At 60.8% G+C, this 23600-nt stretch overlaps 3 protein-coding genes across 3 annotated transcripts; 1 reads left to right on the top strand and 2 right to left on the bottom strand.

Moving 5' to 3' along the window:
- Positions 1 to 1964: 1964 nt before the first annotated feature.
- On the top strand, positions 1965 to 8972 carry BESB_073160 (WD domain, G-beta repeat-containing protein; the record flags this gene model as incomplete). The annotated part of the gene is made up of 13 exons (XM_029365689.1): positions 1965 to 1991; positions 2579 to 2851; positions 3268 to 3313; positions 3692 to 3795; positions 4375 to 4527; positions 4944 to 5036; positions 5437 to 5533; positions 5818 to 5906; positions 6424 to 6659; positions 7035 to 7150; positions 7617 to 7705; positions 8171 to 8318; positions 8824 to 8972. 13 exons carry the CDS (start codon positions 1965 to 1967, stop codon positions 8970 to 8972), a joined length of 1620 nt encoding a protein of 539 aa, XP_029218173.1.
- Positions 8973 to 11130: 2158 nt separating this feature from the next.
- On the bottom strand, positions 11131 to 13868 carry BESB_073150 (uncharacterized protein; the record flags this gene model as incomplete). Its single annotated transcript, XM_029365688.1, has 2 exons — positions 11131 to 11719; positions 11923 to 13868. The coding sequence occupies 2 exons, from the start codon at positions 13866 to 13868 to the stop codon at positions 11131 to 11133; spliced, it is 2535 nt and encodes an 844-aa protein (XP_029218172.1).
- A 65-nt stretch (positions 13869 to 13933) lies between these two features.
- BESB_073140 (uncharacterized protein) lies at positions 13934 to 23166 on the bottom strand (the record flags this gene model as incomplete). Its single annotated transcript, XM_029365687.1, has 3 exons — positions 13934 to 20962; positions 21016 to 21403; positions 23024 to 23166. The coding sequence occupies 3 exons, from the start codon at positions 23164 to 23166 to the stop codon at positions 13934 to 13936; spliced, it is 7560 nt and encodes a 2519-aa protein (XP_029218171.1).
- Between the last annotated feature and the right edge of the window lie 434 nt (positions 23167 to 23600).

Genomic DNA, 23600 nt, shown 5'->3' with positions numbered 1-23600 from the left:
TGTGCAAGCTGTGGGTGGGAGTTCACTCGCATGCTTTCTGGCTGAATCGCGGAAGGCTCCCAAGGCGCTTTTCGCGCCGGCTGAAGTCCTACGCCGACCGTTTGCAGACTGGAGAACGGCGCAGTCGCTCTGCTTTGCGCAGTAGTCTTTCTTAGGCAGCTGAGACTGCGTCTTAACGAAAACAGACGATTTTCTTTTCCAAGTGTCGTGATGAACAATAGTCCAGGGCGTCTGCCGCTCGCGCGCGTCGTGTGCGGATGAAGCCCTCATCGTTCACGCGCGCGCCCTGTTGTTTTGCCCTCCGAAAATCTCTCCCGCATGTACCAGCAAAGCGATGTTTCTCGCGGCCTCAGAGTCACCTGTGCCGGCGTGTCTGTCCCATTTTCCCTTTCGTCGCGGTGTGGATACAGCGGGAGGAGGGCCTGTATCTGTTTCGCCAGGTTTGAGCTCTTTTGAATGCGTATGGGGAAACGAACGAGGTCTGGTGTCAGCGCCGAAAGCTGTAAACGGCGAAACGCAACGTCTGTCAAGTTTTTGAGTCGTTCTCATTGATCCAGGTTCTCTTTGGACCAAGCGCGCCCTGGAGTGAAACACACTGCAGAGAACGAAGCAAATGGAAAGACGGCAGATTTCCGGTGAAGGTACTGAGACTAACCCAAGGTTCCGCCGAGCTCGGATATTCAAACTGAAAATCCACAAACTCTTCTCATAAATACTGATTGTTGGTCCCAGCTAGCTAGTATGCGTTGGTATGGTCTACGAGATCGCTGAGTCCGAGTGCGGTAAAGACCGGTGTGACACAAATGACGGAGAACGCAGTTTGAGCTGACGTGATGCGGCATGTAGGGAAAATGCGGTACTTTCACCGCAAGGCGCCGAGTCCTTTGCGGATTAAAGAATGTTCGCCTTCATGCAGACGTGCAAAAGGGGGTGGCTGAGCTGCAAGCCCGTCAAACCTAGTTGTAGAGAGAGATAGGTGTGATACGGGTAGATCTAAAACTGGCATTCGTACGCGACTTCAGTCTGCAGACGTGAGCTTGGTCCGTTCCCTCTAGCTCTTCCCCGAGCTCCTTCGGCTCTCCGCTCTTCGTCTTCCCCCTGTATACGCGTGCCGTTTTATAACTTGGGCTTTATGAACAAAACTCCCAGCGTCTGCGCGGCATGCACTCTCTCGGCAATTTATGCAAGACGGAAATTCGCCTTTAACTGTTTCGCGAAAGAGGACTTGCTTAGGCATATTACCTAGCTTCGGCACCTGGCGGTCTGCCGTGACTTGCCAGTTAGGGCAGTTCCGCCTGTCGTAGAAAGTGAAAGAAATAAAGAAGTGACCAGTTGGTGTGGTGTGGATGTTTACTGGCAAAATCCCCCGTAGGACGGAAGGCAAACCCATTTTCTGCGTGTTCGCTTTTCCCGCAACGCTGTGCATGCAGCGCGCGTTTTCGCCGTGTGCGTAAAGAAGGTAGTCGCAGGCGGCGTGCGAGGAGCGCCTGGAAACAGAGAAGGCCAGAAAAAAGGAAAAGTAGGTGCTCTCTCTGAGTATCCAAGTCTTCACTTTTCTGCAGTCTTCTTCCAGGAGCTCCGCTGAGCGAAGGAGAAGAGAGAAGTCTTCGTCACCTGTGAATCGCGCTTTCTGGCCGCGCATCTTTTGTGGGGCCCGAAACGCGTTCCTACGGGTGTCTCCTTTTTTGTTGGTCTCCTTCTTGTCCCTTTCTTCCTTTTCTGTTCCCTTCCCCTTCTTTTCCTTTGCTGCCTCCCTCTTCTTGTTCGTTTTCTCGCCGTGGTTCCCCGCTCGGGTCTACGGGGGCTGTAGCAGCAGAAGCCATCGAACCTCGTCTCGCACCGCGTGTTCCAGTCCGGCTTGCCGTTCCCTTCATCTTCGCATCTGCCCCGTCTTCCATCGCCTTTGTGTGGAGCTCTAGCCTCTGGTCTTGCTCGCTTTTAGCTCTCTCATTCTTTCCAAGACCATGGGCAAACGCACCACCGACGAAAAGGTAAGCACGCGAAAGAAAGCACAGGATTGGGTTATCCTTCCGTTTATCGCCCTCTCCCGGTAGGTTGCCCTTGACACAGGCTGAAGGAGATCTCCCCGCGTGTGTCTGGACGAGCGCGATCATGCGTTTTTGGGCTGAACATAAATACATTTGCGTATTTGTGCAACATCTTTATTTTTGTTGGTAGTGGTATTCCACAAGCGACATATTTCCTATATGGTAGATTAGCTATCGTATATTCTTCCACCGGCTTGGTTCTATGCGTATCCTAAAGCAACAGTTATAATGCATCCAGCTTCCACGCAAACGTGGTTACCGTGATACTGAAATCTAACACCTCTAGCTGCATCTCATTCATCCTACATGGCGACCGTGCACGCGATTCGCCGTGGTGTTGCTGGATCGGATCTCTCTTTTCTCAGCACCTCTCCACAGAAAGTCACATTTATATATACATAGTGACAAATACGCTCTCTGGATACGCGTGTGTCCTTCTGCCTCTCATCAGCAGCCCCTTCAGTGTCTTTGAGTCTCTTCTGTCTTTCTTCCTGCGACTGCCTTGGCTGATTCGGGTTCTATTTGCGCAGCGCGACCGCGCCGTGGAGGGAGAAGACATCGAGCTCGACCTGGCCGCCTCGCCCGCTGGGCAGCCTGCGGAGAGAGAGCGGAAGCGGAAGATCAAGGAGGGTGAGACGCGTGCCGACGCGAAGGAAGAAGAAGAACTCGAGTTCGAGGATCCCTACGGCGACGAGTTTGATGAAGAGGAAGCTCTCGCGGCTGAGATGAACGACGCCGCAACATCGGAGAGCGACGAGGAAGAAGAAGACAACGACGGAGAAAAGGAAAAGGATGAGCTGGAAGTGAGCACGCGAGAGCCGCAGTCGAATCCTTTCTCCGCAGAACTTCCTCGCTCATAGGGCGCGTCGCCTGCTCGGGTCGACTTAAATCGTTTCCGCTCCTTGGAGTCTCCTGATTATTCGGATAGAGACATGGTCCTGATGCAGATGGACACAACTGCAAAGGAACGATGCGTATGCGCCGTGGTGACTCCGAGCGTCGCTTCTGCGAGCTAGTCGTCTTCGATGGCACCCGGTCATGCTCACCCGCGGTTGTGTCTTTTTTGTTCTCGCCGTCGTTTCGTTCCTCCGAGTCTTCCTCTCGTCCGTTTCGTGCTGGGCGGGGCGCCGTTCCTGCCTGCACGTGGCTCGGAGGCTGCATCGTTGCGTTTTATCGCCAGCCTGCTTTTTTCTCTCTCTCTCGCGACTCGCTGCTGCAGGTCGTCACGCGCGCTTGGCGACCAGGCGTCGACAGCCTCGCAGAAGGTGAGGAGCTTTCTCTCGATGTTTCTTCTTCACGTTCTGGGCTCACTGGCGTCCACGCGATTCGCCTTCTCTCTCCCCACGTCTTGCACGCCGTCTCTTGTCTCTTGCAAGTTTTTTTTGGAGGTATCCTTGGAGCTGCATGCGGGTATGCCGACACACGTGTGTCTCAGCGCTGCGGCGTCTCGAGGCGCACGTTGCTGTATGTGCGCGCGCTGCATGCGAGGAAGCGACGTCTGCTGGCGTAGGAGTATCCGTAGCCGACACGAATGGGTTGCGGCTGCAGTCGGGGGATGCGAGAAGGGCAGCGGACGCGCAGCGAGGATCCTTTTTCGGCGTTTAAAACGGCCTCGTGTTTGCGTTCTTGCCGTCGTCGTGCAGATGAAGAGCTCGACTTTGATCCTTCCGCCTACGAGATGCTGCATCGCGCCACCATGGAGTGGTCCTGTCTGTCCTTCGACATCATCCGCGATCCGCATGCAGCGGTACGGCCTCTCACAGAAGACGTGAAGCTCGCAGGGGGGAAGGGGGGGAGCAAAGCGTTCGGGGGAAGAAGGAAGACTGAGAGTTCGTCCTGGCGGTTAACCGCTCGGCAAGAAACCTGATGAGACACACAGCGTAGCGCTTGTGTCTAGGTTTCTGTCTGCGTCGCCGGCTTCTGGTGCCTCACGCATTCGTCTTCTGTGCGGATTTAGTGCTTTGGGGGTTTGCTCCGTGGGTGACGGACCACGGCCGCGAAGGGATGGGCCTTTCAGCGGTGTGATGTCTCTGCTACTGGAGGCACTGCTGTCGCTCTGCCTTCTACGAGAGTTCCTCTGATTCAGGGCGTTGACTCCCTACTTACCAGTCCGTTAGTGTCTGTCTCAGCTGTCTATCTACATATAAGTATATGTGTATATATACATTATCTGCTTCGCTGCATTCACACATTTGCGGTAGATTTCGGTTGTTCACGGCGTCTGGGTGCCTCGTTGTGTCGCGGTTCCACGTTCCCCTTCGAGCCTAGTTGCGACAGGTGTATCGTTTCCGTCCGTTTTGCGGTTTGAATTTCTCTTTTTTTGCAGCTGCGCACAAAGCCGCCGTACACCGCGTACGTAGTAGGCGGGACACAGGCAGAGACGGCCAGCGGCAACCGGCTGTTCATCATGAAGTGGAGCGACTTGCATAAGACGAACAAAGACGCCAAAGACAGCGACAACGACGACAGCGACGACGAAGTAGGTCCCCCCTTCTCTGTGAACCGCGGCGAATCCGGTCTCATCTTAACTGCCTCGCGAAGCAAGCAAACGATAGACATATACATACACATGTATATGTATATATACAGATATATGTGTATGTAGATGTGTGTGCGGCTCGTGGCTCGAGCGGTGCATCGAGTCCGTTTGGAGAGCTGCGGACGAGTCTCACGCGAGCGTGGAGCGGGTTTAGGGCTCAGGGCGACGCGTGAAAGGCCTGCAGGCAATGGAGGAAGTCGAGCGCAGCGCTGCGTGGCAGAAATGGATGCCGAGGAGCCGTCTGCTTACTGTGGACGTGGTGCGTTGTCGAGTTTTTTTCCTTCTGCATCGGGCTTCCCGGGAGGCCGGGGCTCTTTCTTCATCTGGTCTTCGCGCGGCTGGCGTGTTTGATGCAGAGCGATGATGAGGGGTCAGACGAGGACCCCAAGCTGGACTTCCGCATCATCGCGCATAGAGGCACGGTCAACCGCGTCAGGTGCTGCCCTCAGGTGAGAGATCCGAGGAGGCAGCCTGCGTTTGCGTGCGGCAAGACGGAGCTATTATGCGCATGCGTGCTAACATACGTGGACGCTGGGGCGTAACAACGGTGGCAGGTGGAGCGGACGGGCGTCGCGCGGCGGGCTCACGCGGCGCTAGAGCGGCTTCATGCAGCACTTGGTGTGACGGCAGACATCGCGGCTTGTATGTGCATCTGTTCGCCGAAACGTCGTCATAAGCTCTTTGCATGTCCTCTCATTCTGTTCCCGCGCGAAGCAGGAACAAAAAACGCTATGTATCCATATATACATCTCTGCAGCGCCGCTGCGTGTGCGGCAGTTTGTTCCTCGGTTGCAAGTCAGAGGCGTGTCCTGCGTGCACGTGGGAACCTTCTGCACCTCTTCTCCTCAGATGAACCGCCTCGTGGCGACCTGGTCAGACCTGGGCGAAGTGAACGTGTGGGACATTGACAAGCAGATTAAGCGTCTCGACGACCCCGGCGCTGCGGGTGAGAAAACAGCCGACGCTTCAGGCGTTTCAGCACTTCGTCACTTCCCTAGGTTTGTCTCGCGGCGGTCTTGTTCGCTCCGACTGTGTGTGTCGTTCACTGCGCGCCTGGGCTGCTGCCTTCGCGGCACGCTAGGCGCGCAGGCGCACTCAGTGCGCGTCTCCGATGTACCCCTGCGGGTGTCAGTCTCCGCCGCTGCTCGGGCTGTTTGCCCTAACGAGTTGGTTTTCCGTCCGCCGTGGGCGATCTTGCACTGCAGACTGAGGTGCATGCGTTGCCCGCAGGCCCCCCGCCGACGCCGCACCAGCCTCCAAAGTTCACGTACAAGGGCAGCGGCGTCGAGGGATACGCGGTCGACTGGAACCCTGTGCACGTGAGTGACCGTCGGCTTTCCGCGCGATGCTGCAGCTTCGTTCCTTCAGCTCGGATCCGCGTAGACCAGCTGGTGTCTGTTTCGCCTCGCCGCAGCGAACTCCGGTCGCGGCCGACTGCGCACGCGCTGTGTCGGGTGTGTCTGTCTCTGCGTCGCTCTGGCGGTCGCGGCCTTCCGCCGCTTCATTGCTGGCGCCAGCAGGCCTCCCGGACCGCGCGTCTCTCCTCCCAGGGGCTCTGTCTGGTGTCGCGGCAGCGCGCGCCGTTTCGTTGAGTCGTGTCGAGCTCTTTCTTATGGTGCTGCGCCTATCTTCGCGGACTCGCTCGCAGGCTCACATCTCTGTCCTCGCGTGTGCTTCGCCTCAGTCATTCGTTCCGCGTCTGCGTTCCTGACGTCTTCGGCTTCTCCTCTTCTGTCATCGAGGCCACTGGAGCCCCCTCGTTTGAGGCCTCTCTGTATGCACCTTTCGGCGGCGACATCCTCGGTTCATTTGCCGCTTTTTGTGCTTCGTTCTCAGACTGGCAAGCTGTTGACAGGCGACGTCGAGGGCAGCGTGTGTCTGTGGGAGCCGCAGGAGGGCGGCTGGGGTGTCTCGCGAATCATCAATCCGGCGAACAAGAAGAGCAAGAAAATGCCGGCTGCGCGGTTTGCCGGCGTGTCTGACGGCGCGACCGTGGAGGAAACTCAGTGGAAAATTGGAGGGAGTGGCGCCGGTGACGTCTTCGCGACAGCTTCCAACGACGGAGGAATTCGGTGCGACGACAAATATCATTGTAATACGTTTATAGATAGATATAGGTAGATATCGATATAGATGTAGACTGCTCTAGATAAGGATATAGATAGTTAGACAGATAGATATAGATAACTATAGATACATGCATGTCTGCTGTTGTCTGTGTGCGCTGGCGCTGCTTGTGTGTGCCTGAGTGTAGAATCTGCGCACGCATGTGTGTGTCTCTGCCTGTCTCTGCGTGCTGCGCGTTGTGTTGGTTAACCTTACCGGAAGATGTTTCTCAGCACCCCGAGGCGTTCGCGGTGCTCGCGCTGTGTGGGCGGCGGAGGTTGGATACTCTTTACCCTGCGATCCCAGTCTCGCTCTTGCGTTGTCTGCGTCTGCAACATCAGCATGTACGACACTCGCAGCAGCGCCTCCGCGCCTTCGCTGGCGCTCGTGCATGCCCACAACAGCGACGTCAACGCCCTCCGGTGGTCGCCAGTGCACCACGACCTCCTCCTTTCCGGTGCGTCCGCGGGACGATACACACGTCCTCAGCCATTGTCAGAAAGCAGAACTGACCTCCGCACACACAGACTCGAGAATTGCGAAGGCAGGAACCACGTGTGCAGTGGTGCGCATCCCGAGCGTCGCCCATCCCGCCGCTAAAGGCACAGTGCCGGCGGCGCCCCCACGAATACCATGCATATTCATACATACATACATACATACATACATACATACGTACATACGTACATACATACGTACATACATACACTTACATACACATACGTATACATACATATATGTACATATATATATAAGTATGTATATATATAGGTATTTATATACACAGCGTTATGTATGAGAACTATGGCATTCGCACGTAGTCCGTTGTTTGGCGGGGCAGATCAGTACAGCGTTTGTCTGCCTGTTGCGGTCGGCACGTGGACGAGTGACGTGGGGGCTGGTTGAGTGTCTGTGTGGTGCAGGAGACGAAGATGGCTGCGTCAAGGTCTGGGACGAGCGCTACGGCGAGGTGCCTCTCGTCGTCATGCACTGGCACAAGAAGCCGATCACCGTAAGGCAGACGTGCGCGTACTCGCGCAGGGAAATCCGAGTTAATTGGGAAAACCGAGCGCACTTCAGCTAGGCAGTCAGACCAATATATATAAATATGTATGTATAGTATGTGTGTGTGTGCGGCTACACGTATTTGTGTATCCAGCCCTGCTCTGTGGCGGCGTTCACTGTATCTGGAGCGGCCGTGTTCTTTGTGCCAGGTGGAGTGGCGTCTTCGTCATTCGGTCTTTCCAGTGCTTGCGAGCTGTCTGCTGGTCACCAGTCTCCTCGGCTGCGAGCTCCCTGCACGAACCTGAGGTCGTGGTTCGCACATTCGAGCATGCATTCATAGATACGTATATATATATATATATATATGTGTATATATGTATATGTAAAAGTACGTATTTGGCTGTCTTTGCGCTGGCGCGGCTACTCTGCCGGAGGCTGTGATTTCGGCGTGTGGGACATTTCCTTTTTTCAGTCTGTGGACTGGCACCCCACCGACGAGGCGACGTTTGCGACGTCCGCTCTCGACGACAGCGTGGCGCTGTGGGACATGTCGGTTGAAGTCGACGAAGACGCGGTGGAGCGCGAGAGGGCCTCCACAGGCGCCGCGAAGAACGACAAAGGTCGGCCGAACCTGAGCCTCCCAGGGGGGGGGGGGGGGCGGGCGAGGGCGGGGGGGGCTTGTCCCACGTAGATAGGCGGGTCACAGTCGGAGAGAGACATCGGCGAAGGGAGCAGCGTTCGCGCGCGCCAGGGTCTCCGCGAGCAACCTTCGCCTACAGGGAGGCGCGGAGAAAGCCGAGTAGCTAGATGTCGCAGGAGGACAGACAGACCTTTTTCGGCCCGCGCGTGGGTGGAACCTGGTGGGCGTAGTCTGTGTCTACAGAGACATAGTAGACGGCAGACAGCCGCCACACGAAGTACCATGTGGGGCGTCTCCACTGTGGCCTTTTGTGTCGGTAGCCGACTGCACCGAGTCGCGCGAGCAGAAGGCGGGACGCGCAGGCACTTTTTTTCTAAATGCAGGGATTCAGTCTGAGGCCTCGCGAACAATCGTGCCGCGTGACTTAGGTGGCCCTGTGGTAAGGTATTTAACCTCTTCTTCGGTTCACCGTGTGTGTTTTGCAGAAGACGAGAACACGATGCCCGAGCAGCTCATGTTCCTTCACTTGGGACAGGAGCACATCTCTGAAATCAAATTCCATCCGCAGATCCACGGCGTTGTGATTTCGACCGCATGCGACGGCTTCAACTTCTTCAAAACGTGCAACATCTGAGCTGCGCCCTTTCTCTCTCCCTCTCTCGCTCTCTCCGCCGCGACGCTCTCTTGTCTTGTCGAGTGCGGCGCGCGTTGTGCGTTGGTGGTGAAGAGAGATGCAAACTCTCTTCTAACTCATCTCATTGAGCAGGTGTGTGGTGAGCAACGCATCTGTATGAATATCGAGGCGAATCTGTATCCGTGCACCTGTATCGTCCCCCTGTCTGTCTGTATTGGCTGCACGCTCTGCACTGAAGCTTCTGCCTCGTGCTTGACGTCTGTGTTGGACTGGCTTCCTCGAGTAGCTCTTGTCTTTGCTTGCGCGGCGCCGGCCATCTGCTGTGCCGTTAGAAGTCCGCAGCTTCGCGCGCCGGGACGCGGCAGCGTAGACCTACGCTGCGATGACGTACTCTCGAGTCTAAATTGCGAAGCGCCTCAGTTCTGCCAGACACGTGACCGCAGCAGCCTCTCAAGCCTTCAGATTGCCACGCAGGAAAGAATCAACGCACCTCGAACGACTGGAGCCAGGTTCCGGCGCGTCCACCTGAGTCGCACACTCGTAACCACTCCCGGATGCGATGAACGTTGACATGGATGCGCGTTTGGCGTATCTCTCTGGTATAACACGGTCACTTAAATCGCGTAGAGTCCTCAGGTGCAAATAGGCGTCGGAATACGCAGGTATCTTTGTATTCGCAATGACGCGCGTTCGCGTGCGAGTAGACGCACGCAGAGCGTGTGTGCAGCTGGGCTTGCAGATATCTTTGCAAAATGGGCCTCACTTGCGCTCTAAGAACTGTCTCGCCGCGTCTTGCTCTGTGGAGCTGCGACGGGCTCAGCCTGTCGGAATCTCTATATGTGGAGCGAAGAAGGGAAGGAAGCGAGCAGCAGAAGTATGCGCGGCTGATGCGATCACGTAAGACAGCGAACAGAGAGACGGTAACGCGGGACAGAGAGACAGAGACTGAGAAAACGACACACACATTCGCGAAGTTTGAGGTCTGAGTTGAGGCGGGGTGCAAACCGCAAAGACCAAAGGTACACCTGGTTCAAAGGGCCAAGCGGGTCGTGGAAAAAAGCGACTCTGAAAACACCGTGGGAAGCCGCTCTCGTCGCCAGACCATCCCACGAAACGGGCTGCAAGAAGGCACTGCGGAAGTCTCTGCACGTCTCACGAAGTTGATGAAACGGTAGTCCGACCCTGAATGCGCTTCCTAGCATCAGACATCAAACCGAGGCCAGCGATTCAACTCCCCTTTCCTCATTGTGAAACCGTTCCTTTCCCCGCCGCCGTCGCGAGGTATTTTGTTTCCGCTAAGACGCCGCGCGCGCCCATCCAGCGGGACGCACTCGAGTCCAGCTGCGCGCCCTGATGAATTCGCCAGTTCGAGTCCTCTGCAACTTCTTGCTCCTCTCCGCGCAGGGTTCCTTCGTCCCCTCCAAAAGGCGAAGAGGCTCCGAGAGCGACGACCTGCGATGCTCTGGCCCCTGCCTTCCCCAGCCCCCCCCCCCCCCCCTCCAGCCAAGTAGACAGCCCGTGCGCCACCGGCGTAAATGCTTCAAGTTGCGCAATGACGATTCTCAACTCTGCAGCGCTTTCCTCGCCGGTCATAGAGCACACAGACGCGTAGTGCGGACACAGTCAGAAATCCAGACAGATACACACACAAAAACGATCCGCACCGCGCCTCGCGACCAGCCAGCAGGTTTCCTCGCTTCTGATCCTTGCAGACTGGAGCGCAGCGAGTCTCAGCCGAAGCATGGCCTCTTGGTAGACATGACTTGCTTTAGGCTACCATCTGCAAGGCCATGGACGGCAAGCCCCTGACCCCGCTGGAGAGCTCGCGAGACCGTCCCACTCCGTCCCCTGAGGCGAGGCTCTCTCGCGCCCGTTGACCTTCCCGCCTTTGACTTCCTGCCTCCCTGGGGGCTCGTCGCGAGACTCCCGTCGGCTCCATTTGCTGCAGCCATGCTTCACTCTGCCGCTGCTCTTCGAATTTCGCCTGTAGCGTGTCGCAGTGCCGGCTGTTTGTTGTGAGCGTCGTCACGCCCGTCTCCGCGCTCACTGCCGCTTCCCCCCCTTCAATCCCCGCCACGGTCTCCACGCGCGCATCTGTCTGCGTGTTGCGTATGCATTTTTTTCTTGCACTTTTTCTTCGTCTTTCCTTGGCGTCACGTCACGCTCCGGGGCCTCTGGAGGGTGGCGGGAGCTTGCCGAGGCCTCTCGCCTTGATGTGCTCGAAGTCTGGGTGGTTAAGTCTCAGCTCGCGGAGCCACTCAGTCACTTTCGCGACTTCGTTTTCCATCTTGTTTGTGAACTCGGTTGCAGCCCGCTCTGCGCGATCCACCTCTTCTCGCTCCTCTCGCTCTCGGCGCTCGCCATTCGCCTCGTCGCGGTCTCCTTCCCGCGGGCCTCGAGCCGGGTCGACCCGGCTCGAGGCCTCTTCGTCTTCGCAGGATACGCGCTCCACAGAGGCCGCCTTGCCCGCGAGTTTCACCCGCTGCTCGGCGATCTCTCGAACGGACGAGGCCAGCGGGGACTTCTGCACCGTTTCGTCTTCGCCGGCAAACGACGACGCACGCAGAGGCGCGTGATTCTTTATCAGAAACGGGAGGTCCAGCCGCGAGGGGACCGTGGCGAAGCGACGCAACGTGAACCGCTCACCTCGGTGCTCCCGCGTCGCGCGCAGGCGGTAATACACCAAGTACGAGGGAGCCGGCGTCATGCTGAAGTCCCGCTGGACCGCTTGCCAGTAGATGCACAGCCTGCAAAAAAAAACAGGCGGGGACCCGGGAAAGTCACGAGCGCACTGCCAACGCACACCGCTGACGTAATCCGCGATGCGGGGGGCTACACCGGTGGCGCTGCTGAATGCTGCTCAGGAAAGCTCGGAAGGATCAAAAACAGAACGACCATCACAAAACGGAAATATCTAGCTCGTTCCGAATAATTGAAGATTCTTTCTTACCATGAAATGTCCTGGTTGAGCTCATGCGACTGGGCGACGAGGAGATTGAGCAACTGGCTCTGCATGACCTCTTCACCTTGCAGCAGTCTCTCGATTTGCTGGTACAGAGGCCGGCGCTGGTAGAGAAGTCGAACCTCCATATACTTGAAGCTCGGGGCGGTCGCAGGGCGCGGTGCGCCAGCAGGGGCTGTTCGCCGCACTTCGACGGGAAGACTCAGAGGCAAAGGATCGCTCTCCTTCTTCTTTGCTTCATTCTTCCTTGCGTCCTCCGCGCCCGTTTTCCGCTCCTTCCGGCTGTCGGAACCCTTCGCCCCTCCTGCTCCCGACGCAGCCGCCGCGGGCTCGCCCTGGACCTGCGTCCGGCTCCAGCCGCGCGAGGAGACAGGTGTCCCCTGCTCGGAGACAGCTGCGGGAGGCAGAGGCGGCACTTGAGCCTCAGGCAGCAGAGGAGTCAGCGAGGGCGAAGGCGGAGACGCGGCGGGGTACAGATGCAGCGCGGAGATATAGGGAATGTAAACGACGTAGGAGAGGTTGTCGTGTGCATCCAGGAACGGGATCTCGAGACCGTATACACTCGCGTCCTCGAACGATTGCCACAGCGCCTCAAGCGAGAAGCTAATTTCTTCCATCGTGTCCGGAGCTGCACTGGAACACAAACATGGCGAGGCAGGCGGAGAAGCAGGTGAAGGCGACGAAGAAAGAGAAGATGGGAGAGGAGAGCTAGGGAACGAGGACGGAGCCTGCTCTACGCCGTTTCCAGTACGCTCCTTGCCAACGTCTTGCTCATCTCCGGTCGCGACCTGCAAGCGGGCTGCGTCTTGTTCAGCACAGCTCCCTTCTCGCGTCGCTTGTGTCCCTGAGGCGCTGTGGGGACCTGCGCCTGAACCAGGCCCCTCGCCTTTGGCAGAAGGGACGGTTTCAGCTTCCTGCGGCGTTGTCAGTTCGCCGCTTGCCCTCTCCAAGGCGTCCTGCGTCTCAAGCTCCTCGCACGTGCTGTCGTTTCGGCTGCAGCCTTGCGTCCGTCCCCCTTTCACGTCTTCCTGGCTCTCTTCGTCGCCGAGTCGGCTGCTTCGTGTGTCTTCTCCTGAGGTTGCCGTCTCGGCCTTCCTGCGTTGCGCTCCTTCGTCAGGGTCTGCCCCCGCATCTTCGCCTTTGGCTCGCTTCCCTCCTCGACGCTTGCTGCCCTCCTCTTGGCGCACAGAGCTCTCTTCTGGGCCTCGAAACCTGTCTTCCTCATGTTCATCCCCTCCAGTCCACGGGAGAAGCCCCGTGGGGGTCGTGATGACGTGGAACGCGCGGAGATTCAGCTCCGCTCTCTCGCCTCTTCGCAGCAGCCTGGCTGTCGTCGGCGACAGCGACTGCCGTCTCATGGCCTGAAGGCGCAGCCCTTCGTCTAGAGAGGCGTCGATGAGTGCGAGAGAAAGCGAAGGCGAAGCAGAGTCTTGAGACACAGACGCAGAGGAGATGCCCGCTGTGGAGGACCCGCGCGCCTCGCTGCAGCAGGGACACGCTGAGAGAGGCGCCTGTTTCTGTTTCTCTTCTCCATTCTCTCCAAGGGACGCTGGCGCGCGCTCGGCGCAACTGTCTGCCTGTCGCTTGCCGCTCGCGACGCTGGCGCTCTTCTTCGCCCCCCTCCTTTTCTCTTGTACGGCCACTGAAGGCGCCGGAGGCGGTGAAGCGGGCGACGCTCGGGATTTCTTGCCATCCTTCTTTCCTTCTCTCGCCGCCGCTCTCGGAGACGTCGCAGCGAGTGTCGCGTCGTCTGACGTCTCGAGGTCGTCGCCATCCTTGAACGGGCGCGGCTCAGGAGACAAAGAAGGCAACTTCGGCGACGCACAGGGCTCCCGGCGACGAGCGCTGCCCCAGGGGGTTTCGCCGGAAGCCGGCGAGGGAGACGACGCCGACGCGGCCCGTGACGACGCGCTCGGCGATTGGCACCCGAACATCTCCCCAGAGAGCACCGCCTCCCGCTTGGTCTGATTTCTTGTTCCCTCTTTCTCGTGCAGCCCTTTCACCTGGCGCTGTGGCGCGTCTTCTCCCTCAGCCGCAGCGGCTTCGGGTGGCGGCGACCAATCCGCAACGGACGGGGAAGCCCCGCGGGCCTCTGCCGCCCCCGACGAGCATGCGGAAGAGCATGAAGAAGCCTCAGGCGACCGGCGAGCCGGCGCGAGCCTCGCGCATGCGCGGGCCTCCGCCTTTTCGCGCGAGACACAGCAGGACGCGGCCTCAGACGAAGAAGGGGGGACAATAGGGGGCCATGGGAAGGAGCAGATGACGGCGACTGAGAGGCGGCGCAGCCGGCCGACGTCGAGGAAAGACAAGAAGACGACGGAGGCGAGCGAGCTGAGCCCGCGTCCCCTTCTGCCTGGAGCGACGCCTGAACAGGCTGCCCGGTGTCTTGGGGCGTGGTGAGGGAGCAGGAAGCAGCAGGCGCGGAAAAGGACGAAGGACACGGCGCGGTAAAGCGCCTGGGTTTGTCGCGGACACCCGTGAACCCGTTTGCAGCACCGCTGGGGACGCCACCAGCCGAGATATCTGCACGCTCGACCTCGCAGGGGGCTGCGACAGGAGCTGCCTGGTACGGTTCCGGCGTTCCGCATTCATGTTGCTGCGTGACTGGGTGAGGCGAGCCGCGCGCTCGATGCGCGGCCTCGCGTTCTTCTCGCGCGTCTTCCGCGGTTCCTGCAGGTGTCCGTCCGTGGGGTCCCAGCGGCTGCGCCTGGGCGTGTATGTCCGGTCTGGAAGCCTCTAGTGGGCTGGCAGCCCTCCACTCACCGTCTTCTGGCGCACTCTGCCCTGGCGACTGGGGGTCCTCCGCGCGAGCGGGGGGCGCCTTGCACGGGGCGGCGAGAGAGGGAGCGGAAGGAGAGGATGCCAGCCCTGTGGGGGGGGCAGCGCGGGCGTGTGGCGCGTCTCCCGCGCCACTCCGTTCGTCTCTCGTCCCTTCTCCGTCGCCCCTCTGCAGCTCTCCACAGGCGCACGGAGCCTGTCGCGCGGCGCAGGCGGCGCCAGCTGCACGACACGCCTGCGTGGGGTCCGCCGCTCGCCCCGTTCTGCACGCCCCTGAGCTTTCTGGGGTCTCTTTGGACGGCGCCCCGGCCCCGCGACCCGCCTCTGATTCCGCGGGCGGGGGCAGCCACGCAGGCGGGGCCGCGGGGCCGGTGCGCCGTCCAACGAGGGCAGTGGCAGGAGTCCGCGCACCTTCTGCACCAGGGGGAAGGGGCTGCTGAGACCCCGCCCGCGGCCCCTCGCCCGCTCTGGCGTTCCCCCTCCCCTGTGGAGGCAAGGCGCCGCCCCACGCGGCAGAAGTGTCGGGAGCGGGCGTCGCAGACAGAGGCGAGAGTTGCTGCGCTGGCCGCTCGGCGCCCGAAGGAGGAGCACAGGGCGGACAGACCGCGAAGTCACGAGCCTCGCCGCTTGCCGCGATGGCCGTGGGGTGCACGGGAGACTGGCGGCTTTGCGGGTGCGGCGAGACGCTCGCTGCGTTATGCGCGAAGGCGCTGGAAACCCATGGCGAGACCGCGGCGACGGCAGGCGATGACTGCGGCCCTGTCTCGAACGCGCCCTCCTTTCCGGGGCCCGACGCCGACGGCTGCATGCCTCTCGGGTCTCCAGCCGCGGCCACCGCGGGCGCCGGCGCGGGCCTCACGAAGGCAGCTGCGGGCACGTAGGAGGCGACGAAGCTCGCTGGCGTCCACGCGGCATGTGGCGGCGGCGGCGCGACCGCCCCGGCGTAGGGCAGATGCCGCAGAAGCACATGGGGGAGCGTCAAAGGGCCAAAACTCGCAGCCGCGTCACTGACCGGAGAAAAATGAGAAAAGCGAGGAAGCAGGACTGGGGGGCCCAGCGCTGGATGCACCGCGCCGATGTGAGTGTGCGCCCCCGCTGCACCCGAGGGCAGCGTGAGACCCCGGTCAGTCGGAACGAGACCTGAGAGACAGGGTGGGAAGCCTTGCAGCTGCGCGTAGGGGACGCTTCCCGGCGCGGCGAACGACTGCGGAGAATGGGGCAGGAAAGCGGCGAGAGGCAGCAGATGACCGCTTGTGGCAGGCGTCTGGATGGCGGGGAACGCCGGCGCGACTCCGGGGATGGAGGGCGACAGCCCCTTTTTCGCCCGTCGAGCATTGGCGCTGTCCTCAGCCCTCTGGGACTGTGGCGCGGGCGGCAAAGGATATAGGACGGGCTGAGACCCCACAGAGCACACATTTGCCAAGAAAGGGAGAGTGTAGTAAATCCAGGGCCAAGCGGGAACGAACGCTGCGGGCGGCCCCTGGGGACCGCCGCCTTCAGGCGCCAAGGTCGCTCCGCCTGGCGAGCAAAGCCCACTGAAGAAAAAAGGGTCGACCGCCCCCCTGGATTGAGCGCTGGCGGGGTGTGCAGCTCTGAAGGGCGCTGCCGCGACAGCTCTCGTGGACGCCGCCAGCGAAAACGGTCCCCCGCTCGCGCACGACGCCGAGGCTGCGGGCGCCGTCTGGGTCGCAGGGAGAAGCCCGTTCGGGGACGCAAGGGGCGTCGCAGGAGTCGAGGACGACAGCCCGCCGCCGGCAGGGGCATCCAGAAGCAGGGTCTTGGGTCGAGTATGTGCGCCTTCCATTTTCCGTCTCCCCTGCTCCAGAGAGTGTGACCGCCGCCCACAGCCCTCGCTTGCGTTCTGCCGCCGCGAGCGTTCGCTGGGCTCGGCTTCGCTGCCTGCTGCATCGTTCGTCTCCGCGCTGGCTCCTGCGTCTCCGTCGCGTTCCTGTTTCGGCTCACACCTCGCCGGTGCATCCTTGGAGGTCTGCGGGGGCGCCTGTCGTGGACGGTCGCCACTCGCAGGCTGCTCGCCATCGTCTCCGGACGAAGCCCCGCTCGCCTCCGCGCCTTCTCCGCTACCCCGGCTCCTCCTCTGCGTTCCCCTCTCAACAGACGGAAGTGCGGACCTGCCAGCGGCGCAGCGGACGCCAGGCAGGCAAGGCGCAGGCGCCTCCTCTAGCCCGTGAGGCTGACAAGGGAGCACCGGCTGAGACCACAGGCCTGCGGGTAGCGCCGACAGCGCCGGGTCGCTCCAGCACCGGACGCGCTCGGCGCCCAGAGGGAGGGGTGCCGACGGGGAGCAGGGGTGCACCAGGTATCCGCGATGGCGGTCGTGCGTCGTCGAGGGGCCCGCGGGGGCCGCAGAGGCGCCTGCGGCTCGCTCCTCGGTCTCCTTCTTTCCAGGCATGCTTCCCGACACCTCGCCCGAGACGCCTTCCTCCTGCGCGACGACGTGGCGTTGTGAGGGAGACAGGGCTGTGGGAACGCGAGAGGGGGGTAGGTGCGATTGGAGATGCTGATAAAACCGCGTCCACCAGGGCGCGTATTGCATCTGAGAGGCGCGACGGAGGTGGCGATGGTACTGCTCGCCCTCAAAGCGCTGCAAAAGTACCTGGTGCCAGTAAAGCTGTTGCCCTTGCCACGTGGCGTACATTTGCCGAAAGCGGTAGTCGTACTCCTGGCCTGCGCCTGGCGCTCCCATCACGACAGTAGACGGCGGCGCCACACAGACAGGCGCCGGCGACTGCAGCGAAGCAAACGGAAAGACCGAACCCTTCCAGCCCAGAGGCGACGAATACGGCTGAAGCAGCATATTCAACCGCGAAGCCTCTTGGTCCGCTTCCGCCCCGGCCTCCGACAACTCCGCAGCAGCAGCAGCGGTCCCAGGCCCACTGGCTGCACTTCTCGTCTCTCCATCTTCTCTCCCCTCCTCCCCACTCCCTCGGCCTCTGCTCAGCTCTCCGTCAGGTTGCGCCTGCCTCTCCGGAGACACGGGCACGCCCTGAGGGGCGTCGCTCGCACCCCGACCATCCGTTGACTCCTGTATCAAGGGGCCGCCTTCTCGCCTTCCAGCCAGAGCTCGCGGCGGCTCCAGCTCGTCTACAAATTCGGGTAAAGGCGCTGGATCGCTCTCACTGAGTAGCCCCGTCTCTAAATTTCCTTCTGCGCTCTCCACGGATGCAGGATCGGCGCGGCAGCCAGCCGGCGCCGGGAGGCTGAGTCGCTCTTGGTGCCGGTCGAGTCTCGACGAACTCTGCCTCTTCACGTGCGCCAACTCGGTCTCAGATGAGCCGCCACGAATAGTGGGCGCCGGGCTGCGTTCCTCTGCGGCCCTAATTCCGTCCGCAGGAGGCGAAAAGAAGAGCGGGAACGACGCCTCGACGCTTCCCCCGTCTTCGCAGGAGGACGCACTTCGGCTCCGCCCCGAGCCCTTTCCAGCCGCATCTCCAGGAGCAGAAGCTGTCGCCGTTTGGCCGTCAAGGGAGGAAGAACGAACAGCAGAAGAAGTCCGCGAGCGCGGCGCAGCGGATGCATTCGCCCACGCACCTCCGTGGCCCTGTGCGCGCGGCAACGACGAAAAGACGCCAGGCGCCGAGTCCGCGGAGTCCCCCCCGGAGAGGGGACTGGGGACTTTCTGGACCCCGCGCCTGTCCGTGCTCCCGTCCCGACGTCGGAGCCAGAGAACGGGGAGGGGCTGTGCGCGACTGTCCCCTGCAGCAGCCTGTTTGGGCGGGAAGAAGTAAAAAACAGGAAAAACCACTGCCCCGAGAAACAAGTTGACACTGGCAGGGTCTGTCGTGTCCTTGCCGCGCAACAGTTTCCCGTAGAAGCTGTCATACTGGAACGGTTTCCTCGAAAAACTGCGGCCCCTTTGCGTTTCTCGAGTGGCGCTCTCGCTGCGGCTCTCTACTCCAGCCTCGGTTCGCTGACCGCCAGGACATACAGAAGCGTGCACATCCTCCTCGTCAACGAACGCCAGCTGAACGGGATTCCACGGAAAGAGTGAGGCGGGGCGGCCTCCCTCGTGGCGCGTCTCTGTGCCCCGGCCCTCTCGACCCTCGGCGCAGCCGCGGAGGGCCTCCACGCACTGAGGATCTCGGCTGTCTTCGGGGGAGTCCCTCGTCGCCTCTGCGCCTGGCTTGGAAAGCAGAGGCCAGGCACTCCCAAAAGGGAAAGGTGCAATCTTCCAGTCAACGATGCGGACAAGCACGACGCAAAAAACAAGTTCCTTAACAACCAGTTCCTCCTCTCGTTCGGACGCCTGAGCGCTGGCGCCTTCCTCTGGCCCATGCGGCTCGCCTCCTGACTCGGCTTCGTCCTGCGGAGCCGCAGCCCGGAGGCCGTCCCCCCCGCGCATCTCTTCTTCGGCCCCCAGGGCACTCACCGGTCGCCAGGAGACGCGCGCAAACGCGCTGCCGCACGCGCTGAGGGCGAGCCACTGATCTGTCTCAGACATACAGGAGGCGGCGTCCCGCTGCCTGCTTCTCCGCCGTCGCTCGAAGCTCAGCAGGCGCGCAGCCGCTGACCGGCTCACATGAAACGCAGCGACGCACTCTGGACCATCCGCGGCCGCAGTGCGCCGCGCCAACAGAGAGAACAAGACGCCTCTCGCCTCTTCCGCAGCAGGCGTCTCGGTCTCCCTTCCTCGACTCCCATCACCGCCCAATCCGTGCAGAGCGTCGCCTCTGTCCAGCCGTGGCCTGTTGCGCGTCCCCGTCCCTCCCCGAGGGCCCAGAAGCAAGTTCTCAAGCGTGATCCAAGGAGGGGCGGCCGCTGCGCCCTCGCAAGAGGAGGCGTTAGCGCTCGAAGAATCCGCGCGACCGGCACCCGCATCGCCTTCCGCGGGGTCACTGTGGGTCTTCTGGGCCTCCACGTGGTCCGGCGAAGAGCCGCGTGAGGCGTCATCGGCCCTGGTCGGTGCCTCTCTCTCACTGGAGGCGCCAGCCGCCGCGTCCGCTGTGCATGGTTGGGAAGAGATGCGGCTTTCCTGTCTTCTCCACCTCCGAGGAAACCGCTGGCGGGGGCAAAAGCGGAGAAGCAGAAGTTGGGACGGAGGGCCGGACCGCCGCAGTCTCGACACGCTGACCTCGAGTACCGTGAAGGCATCGGGCGCAACCGGGCGGCCGCAGCAGCACGAGGCGCGTTGCCCGGTCTCGCCCTCCACGTTCTCCGAAGTCTGGCAGCGATTCGCACTCCCACAAGACACCTGGAGCTCCCCATCCGCGCGGGGCCTGGAAGTGGAAGAATGCCTATCAGCCGCGGCGTCGCTGGCAGGCGATCTCGCTTCATCGCGCGGATCGCCTGAAACGTCCCCGCTTCGCCCCGACGCCTCTGCCGAGCCGAGCAGGCTCGCACACGATTCACAACAACGTTTGGGGGGTACAAACAGGATTTTCCGCAGCTCAGCAAAGCTCCCAGTCGGCACAAGAAGTTGCTGCGGGGTCCCCAGAGACAGCCACGGCTCTTCCGCCGTACAGACTTCCCTCAGTCTCCGACATCGCTCTCCATCCCGCGAGCTTCCGCTCGCCGCGCACGCGCGCAAGGCCTCCCTGTCTGGGCCCAGCACTCTGGTCCGTCCACCAGCAGCGCCGGCACCAGCAACATCCGACCGAGATGCCTCGGTTCGGAGAACAGCACACGCTGCTGCCGTTCGCGAGTCCCTGCTTTCCTCTTGCTGGTCACGCAACGCAGGAGTCGCAGGCGCTGAGGGTCTAGCCTGATGAGTCTCCTCGACCGCCACGCTCCGGCGCTCCCTCCCGCGATTTTCGCCGCCCGAGCACGATGGCGCGTCACGAATGTCTTGGTGGTGAAGTTCGGCGACCCGCGTACGGTCTGCGCTCGTGCAAACGTTTTCCTCCACGGTCGGAGGGGCGCACGACGCGCTCACGTCGCGGGCCTCCTCGAGCGGAGCCAGACGCTGCGCCGGGGCTTCAGGCCCCGGCGCTCCTTGGAGCACGGGTCCGTGACTGTCAGCATCTGAGGCCGTCGGAGAGGCGGGGGGGGAAGAACACGAGGAGACATCCACGGCGACGATGTTCCACGTGACCGCCTGAAGGGCTCTGCTGCAGGCGCCGGCGTACACTGCCGCCGCAGCCGCGGCGCGGCTGTGTGCGGAAAGGTGCTGCACGCATCGGTGGGTCGCCTGGAATGGTTGACCGACCGCTGAGAAGGAGGAGCGGGGCCACGGCGCTGAGCGCGACATGAGCTGGATCTCGCGTCCTCCGTGGTTTTCCGCGCCCAGGATCTGCTGACAGGCGAGGCATGAAGGACCCCCCGCCGCGAATCGGCGCCCCCGCTGACCTTGGAACGTCTTCGCGATTCACTCTTCCCGACCGTCGCTGTCGATGAGCCTCTCGTCGTCTCTTCTCTAGCGGGCTCACAGCCACCGCAGCGGAGAGATTGCGGCAACAGGGAAGCGATGAAAGAAGACGCGGGTCGACAGGAGACAAGGCCACGAGTTACCCGCGGCAGCGAGCCGAGGCCTGCAGCACAGACGCCGAGAGGATGCGACAGGCGCGGCCCGCCAGATACGAACGAACGCGTGGATGACGAAAAGAAGGGACAGGCGCGGAAGTCAAAGGCCCCGCCATTGCTTCCACCGCTGGCGCGGGCTGGCACCCTGGCGCTCTGCACACGCCGCAGAAAAGGCCTCTGTCTCCGCGGTCGGTCGCCTATGAAAGCCTGGCGCCTGCACAAGTCAAAAAGCGGTGGACCGAGACTCCCCGCGGACCCGCGAAGAAGAAGACAAGGAGCGGCACTCACTGCTCTCAGACGAAGACGCCCGGCGGCGACTTTCTCCTCCCCCCAGACACGGGATATGACCCTCACACACGGGAGGCTCAGCAGCGCCTCCCAGCAGACAAAACCAAAGAATGGGGAGCTCTCCAGTGCGGCGAGGGGAGGCGTCAAAAAGGTTCTCCAGATGGCAGTGAGGGCTTCGTGAACCAGTCTGCCGCACGCTCAGTCTAAAATCCCATTGTGAAACACCGCCCTGTAGGAAAAAGGTGGATTCACTTCCGGTCGGCGCAGCGCTCAACGCACGTCCTTCCTCCGCGGAGCTGTGCCAAGAAAAGCGTTGCGCGAAATTCAGCGGCCCCCGCCAGCTGGTTCCGGCTTTGGTCACCCGCCTGCTACCCCGCGAGAGACAATGGACCGAAGGCGCGTCAGTTCAGCCTGAGAGGCCAGACTCATTGAACGTATCCTTTTCTAGTTCGTCGAGAGGAAGCTACGGGCACAAGTCGCAGCGCAGAGAAGGCCATAGAGTGAGCACAACGTCGTCGTCGACAGCAAGAATTGGGCCACAAGAGAACAAGGGACGCAGCCACGCACACTCAAAGCAAAGGCAGCGGGAATACAAAACTGGGCGTGAGGCAAAGATCGCTTGCAGTGAATCAAGACAAAGAGGAAATATCCAAGGTAGCAGTCGGGAAAGAAATAGAAAATTAGAAAGCCACCGAAGAGCGTTTCAAAGGACGAGCAGGGAACGAATCTACAGCAATACAAACGGGGGGTCGCTACCGCGATGCGAAAGACAACAGGCGGCTACGGCACGACACAGAAGGTAAAGCCGCCCGGAGCATACCAAGAAGCCCAACGAATGGAAAGGCGATAAAATACGCGTCAGACATGTGCTAGAATGTACAAAGCTACTCCTACAAGGCACTAGTTTGCTCACTGTACACGAGAGAAATAGGCAATTCTGACCGGAAGAGCAAAGAGTGACCAACAGCGTATTTATGAGGCAGCTGCGCCGAACGACACAAAGAATGTCCGAGCCGACAGCGCATCATTTCGTTTTTGTGGCCAAAATGCTTTTTGTATCGCGAAGGCTCGTCGAACGAGAGTGGGCGCCGCCCTCCTTCGGGGTACGCTCATACGAAGAAAAGGATGAGATGTTGCAAAAGATATGAACATGCGACACCCCCGGCGAGAGGTTCCACCCCCCCTATGTTACCATCGACACTGGGACATCAACTCCTTTTCAGTTCTAGGGGTCAACGTAGGGAAATTTGAACAGTAGATGCGAAAACGCAGCGCAAATGACAGGGTAGTGGTACTAAGAATGTCTGAGTTCGCAAGGCGGAGCCCTACTAAGCCGCGGCGATTGACATTCGTTAAATCTCCCGCTGTTTCGTTTCGTCCTGTTGGCGGAGCTTGGGGTTTGCATGTTCGAAATCCTGACTTCTCGAAAACAAGCTAGGATGGGGGAGGCTCTGTCGGAAGCGTAACGAAGGGACTGGGAACGGCCTAAAAGCCTAGAGTTTCTCTGTGGGGCCGGGATGTCTCGTTCGCGCATCTTCGCTCTCACCTGTCCTCCGTCCGCCGCGTTTGGGTGCTTTCCACGGTGGCGACTATCGTACCATTATCGAAGCGGACCTGTGCAGAAGGGAAGGACGACGCTGCATGTCCTCTTGAAAACCACGCTTGCACCTTGCCCTGGTTCCTGCCCATGAGGGCGGATGCTTCGACAGGCTCAGTCAGAACGGAGCCGGCATATGGGTCTTTCAGCTGTCGAGAGAACTCGTGTCGTTCACTCCTGACATTGCTGGCTAGGGCCGTCATGTTCCTAGGTGGAGCCGCTTATGAAGTTGGGGAGTGTGCGGGGTATCGCCAACGGCGGGCTGGCGTCTACCGACACCACGGTCACCGGTAAGAAACGCAGAACTCATGTAGTATCTCTCTGTCAGTTAGTGTGCCTCATGCATCGCAAGGCGTAAAGGAAAGTGGCAGAATTGGGAGGCACGCGCGGAGCAAGCACCCGTTCTGCCGAGCGCTGTCAAGATCGTTAGCCTCACCACTTGTGTTCCATTGGGAGGCGCTCCTCTTACGAGTCCACCATTAGTGATTAACGCGCAGTAAAATATCCGACAAAGCAAACTGTATGC

The sequence above is a fragment of the Besnoitia besnoiti genome, assembly GCF_002563875.1.
Source record: "Besnoitia besnoiti strain Bb-Ger1 chromosome Unknown contig00007, whole genome shotgun sequence".
Classification (NCBI taxonomy): Eukaryota; Apicomplexa; class Conoidasida; order Eucoccidiorida; family Sarcocystidae; genus Besnoitia; species Besnoitia besnoiti.
This window is presented reverse-complemented; position numbering and strand designations above follow the sequence as displayed.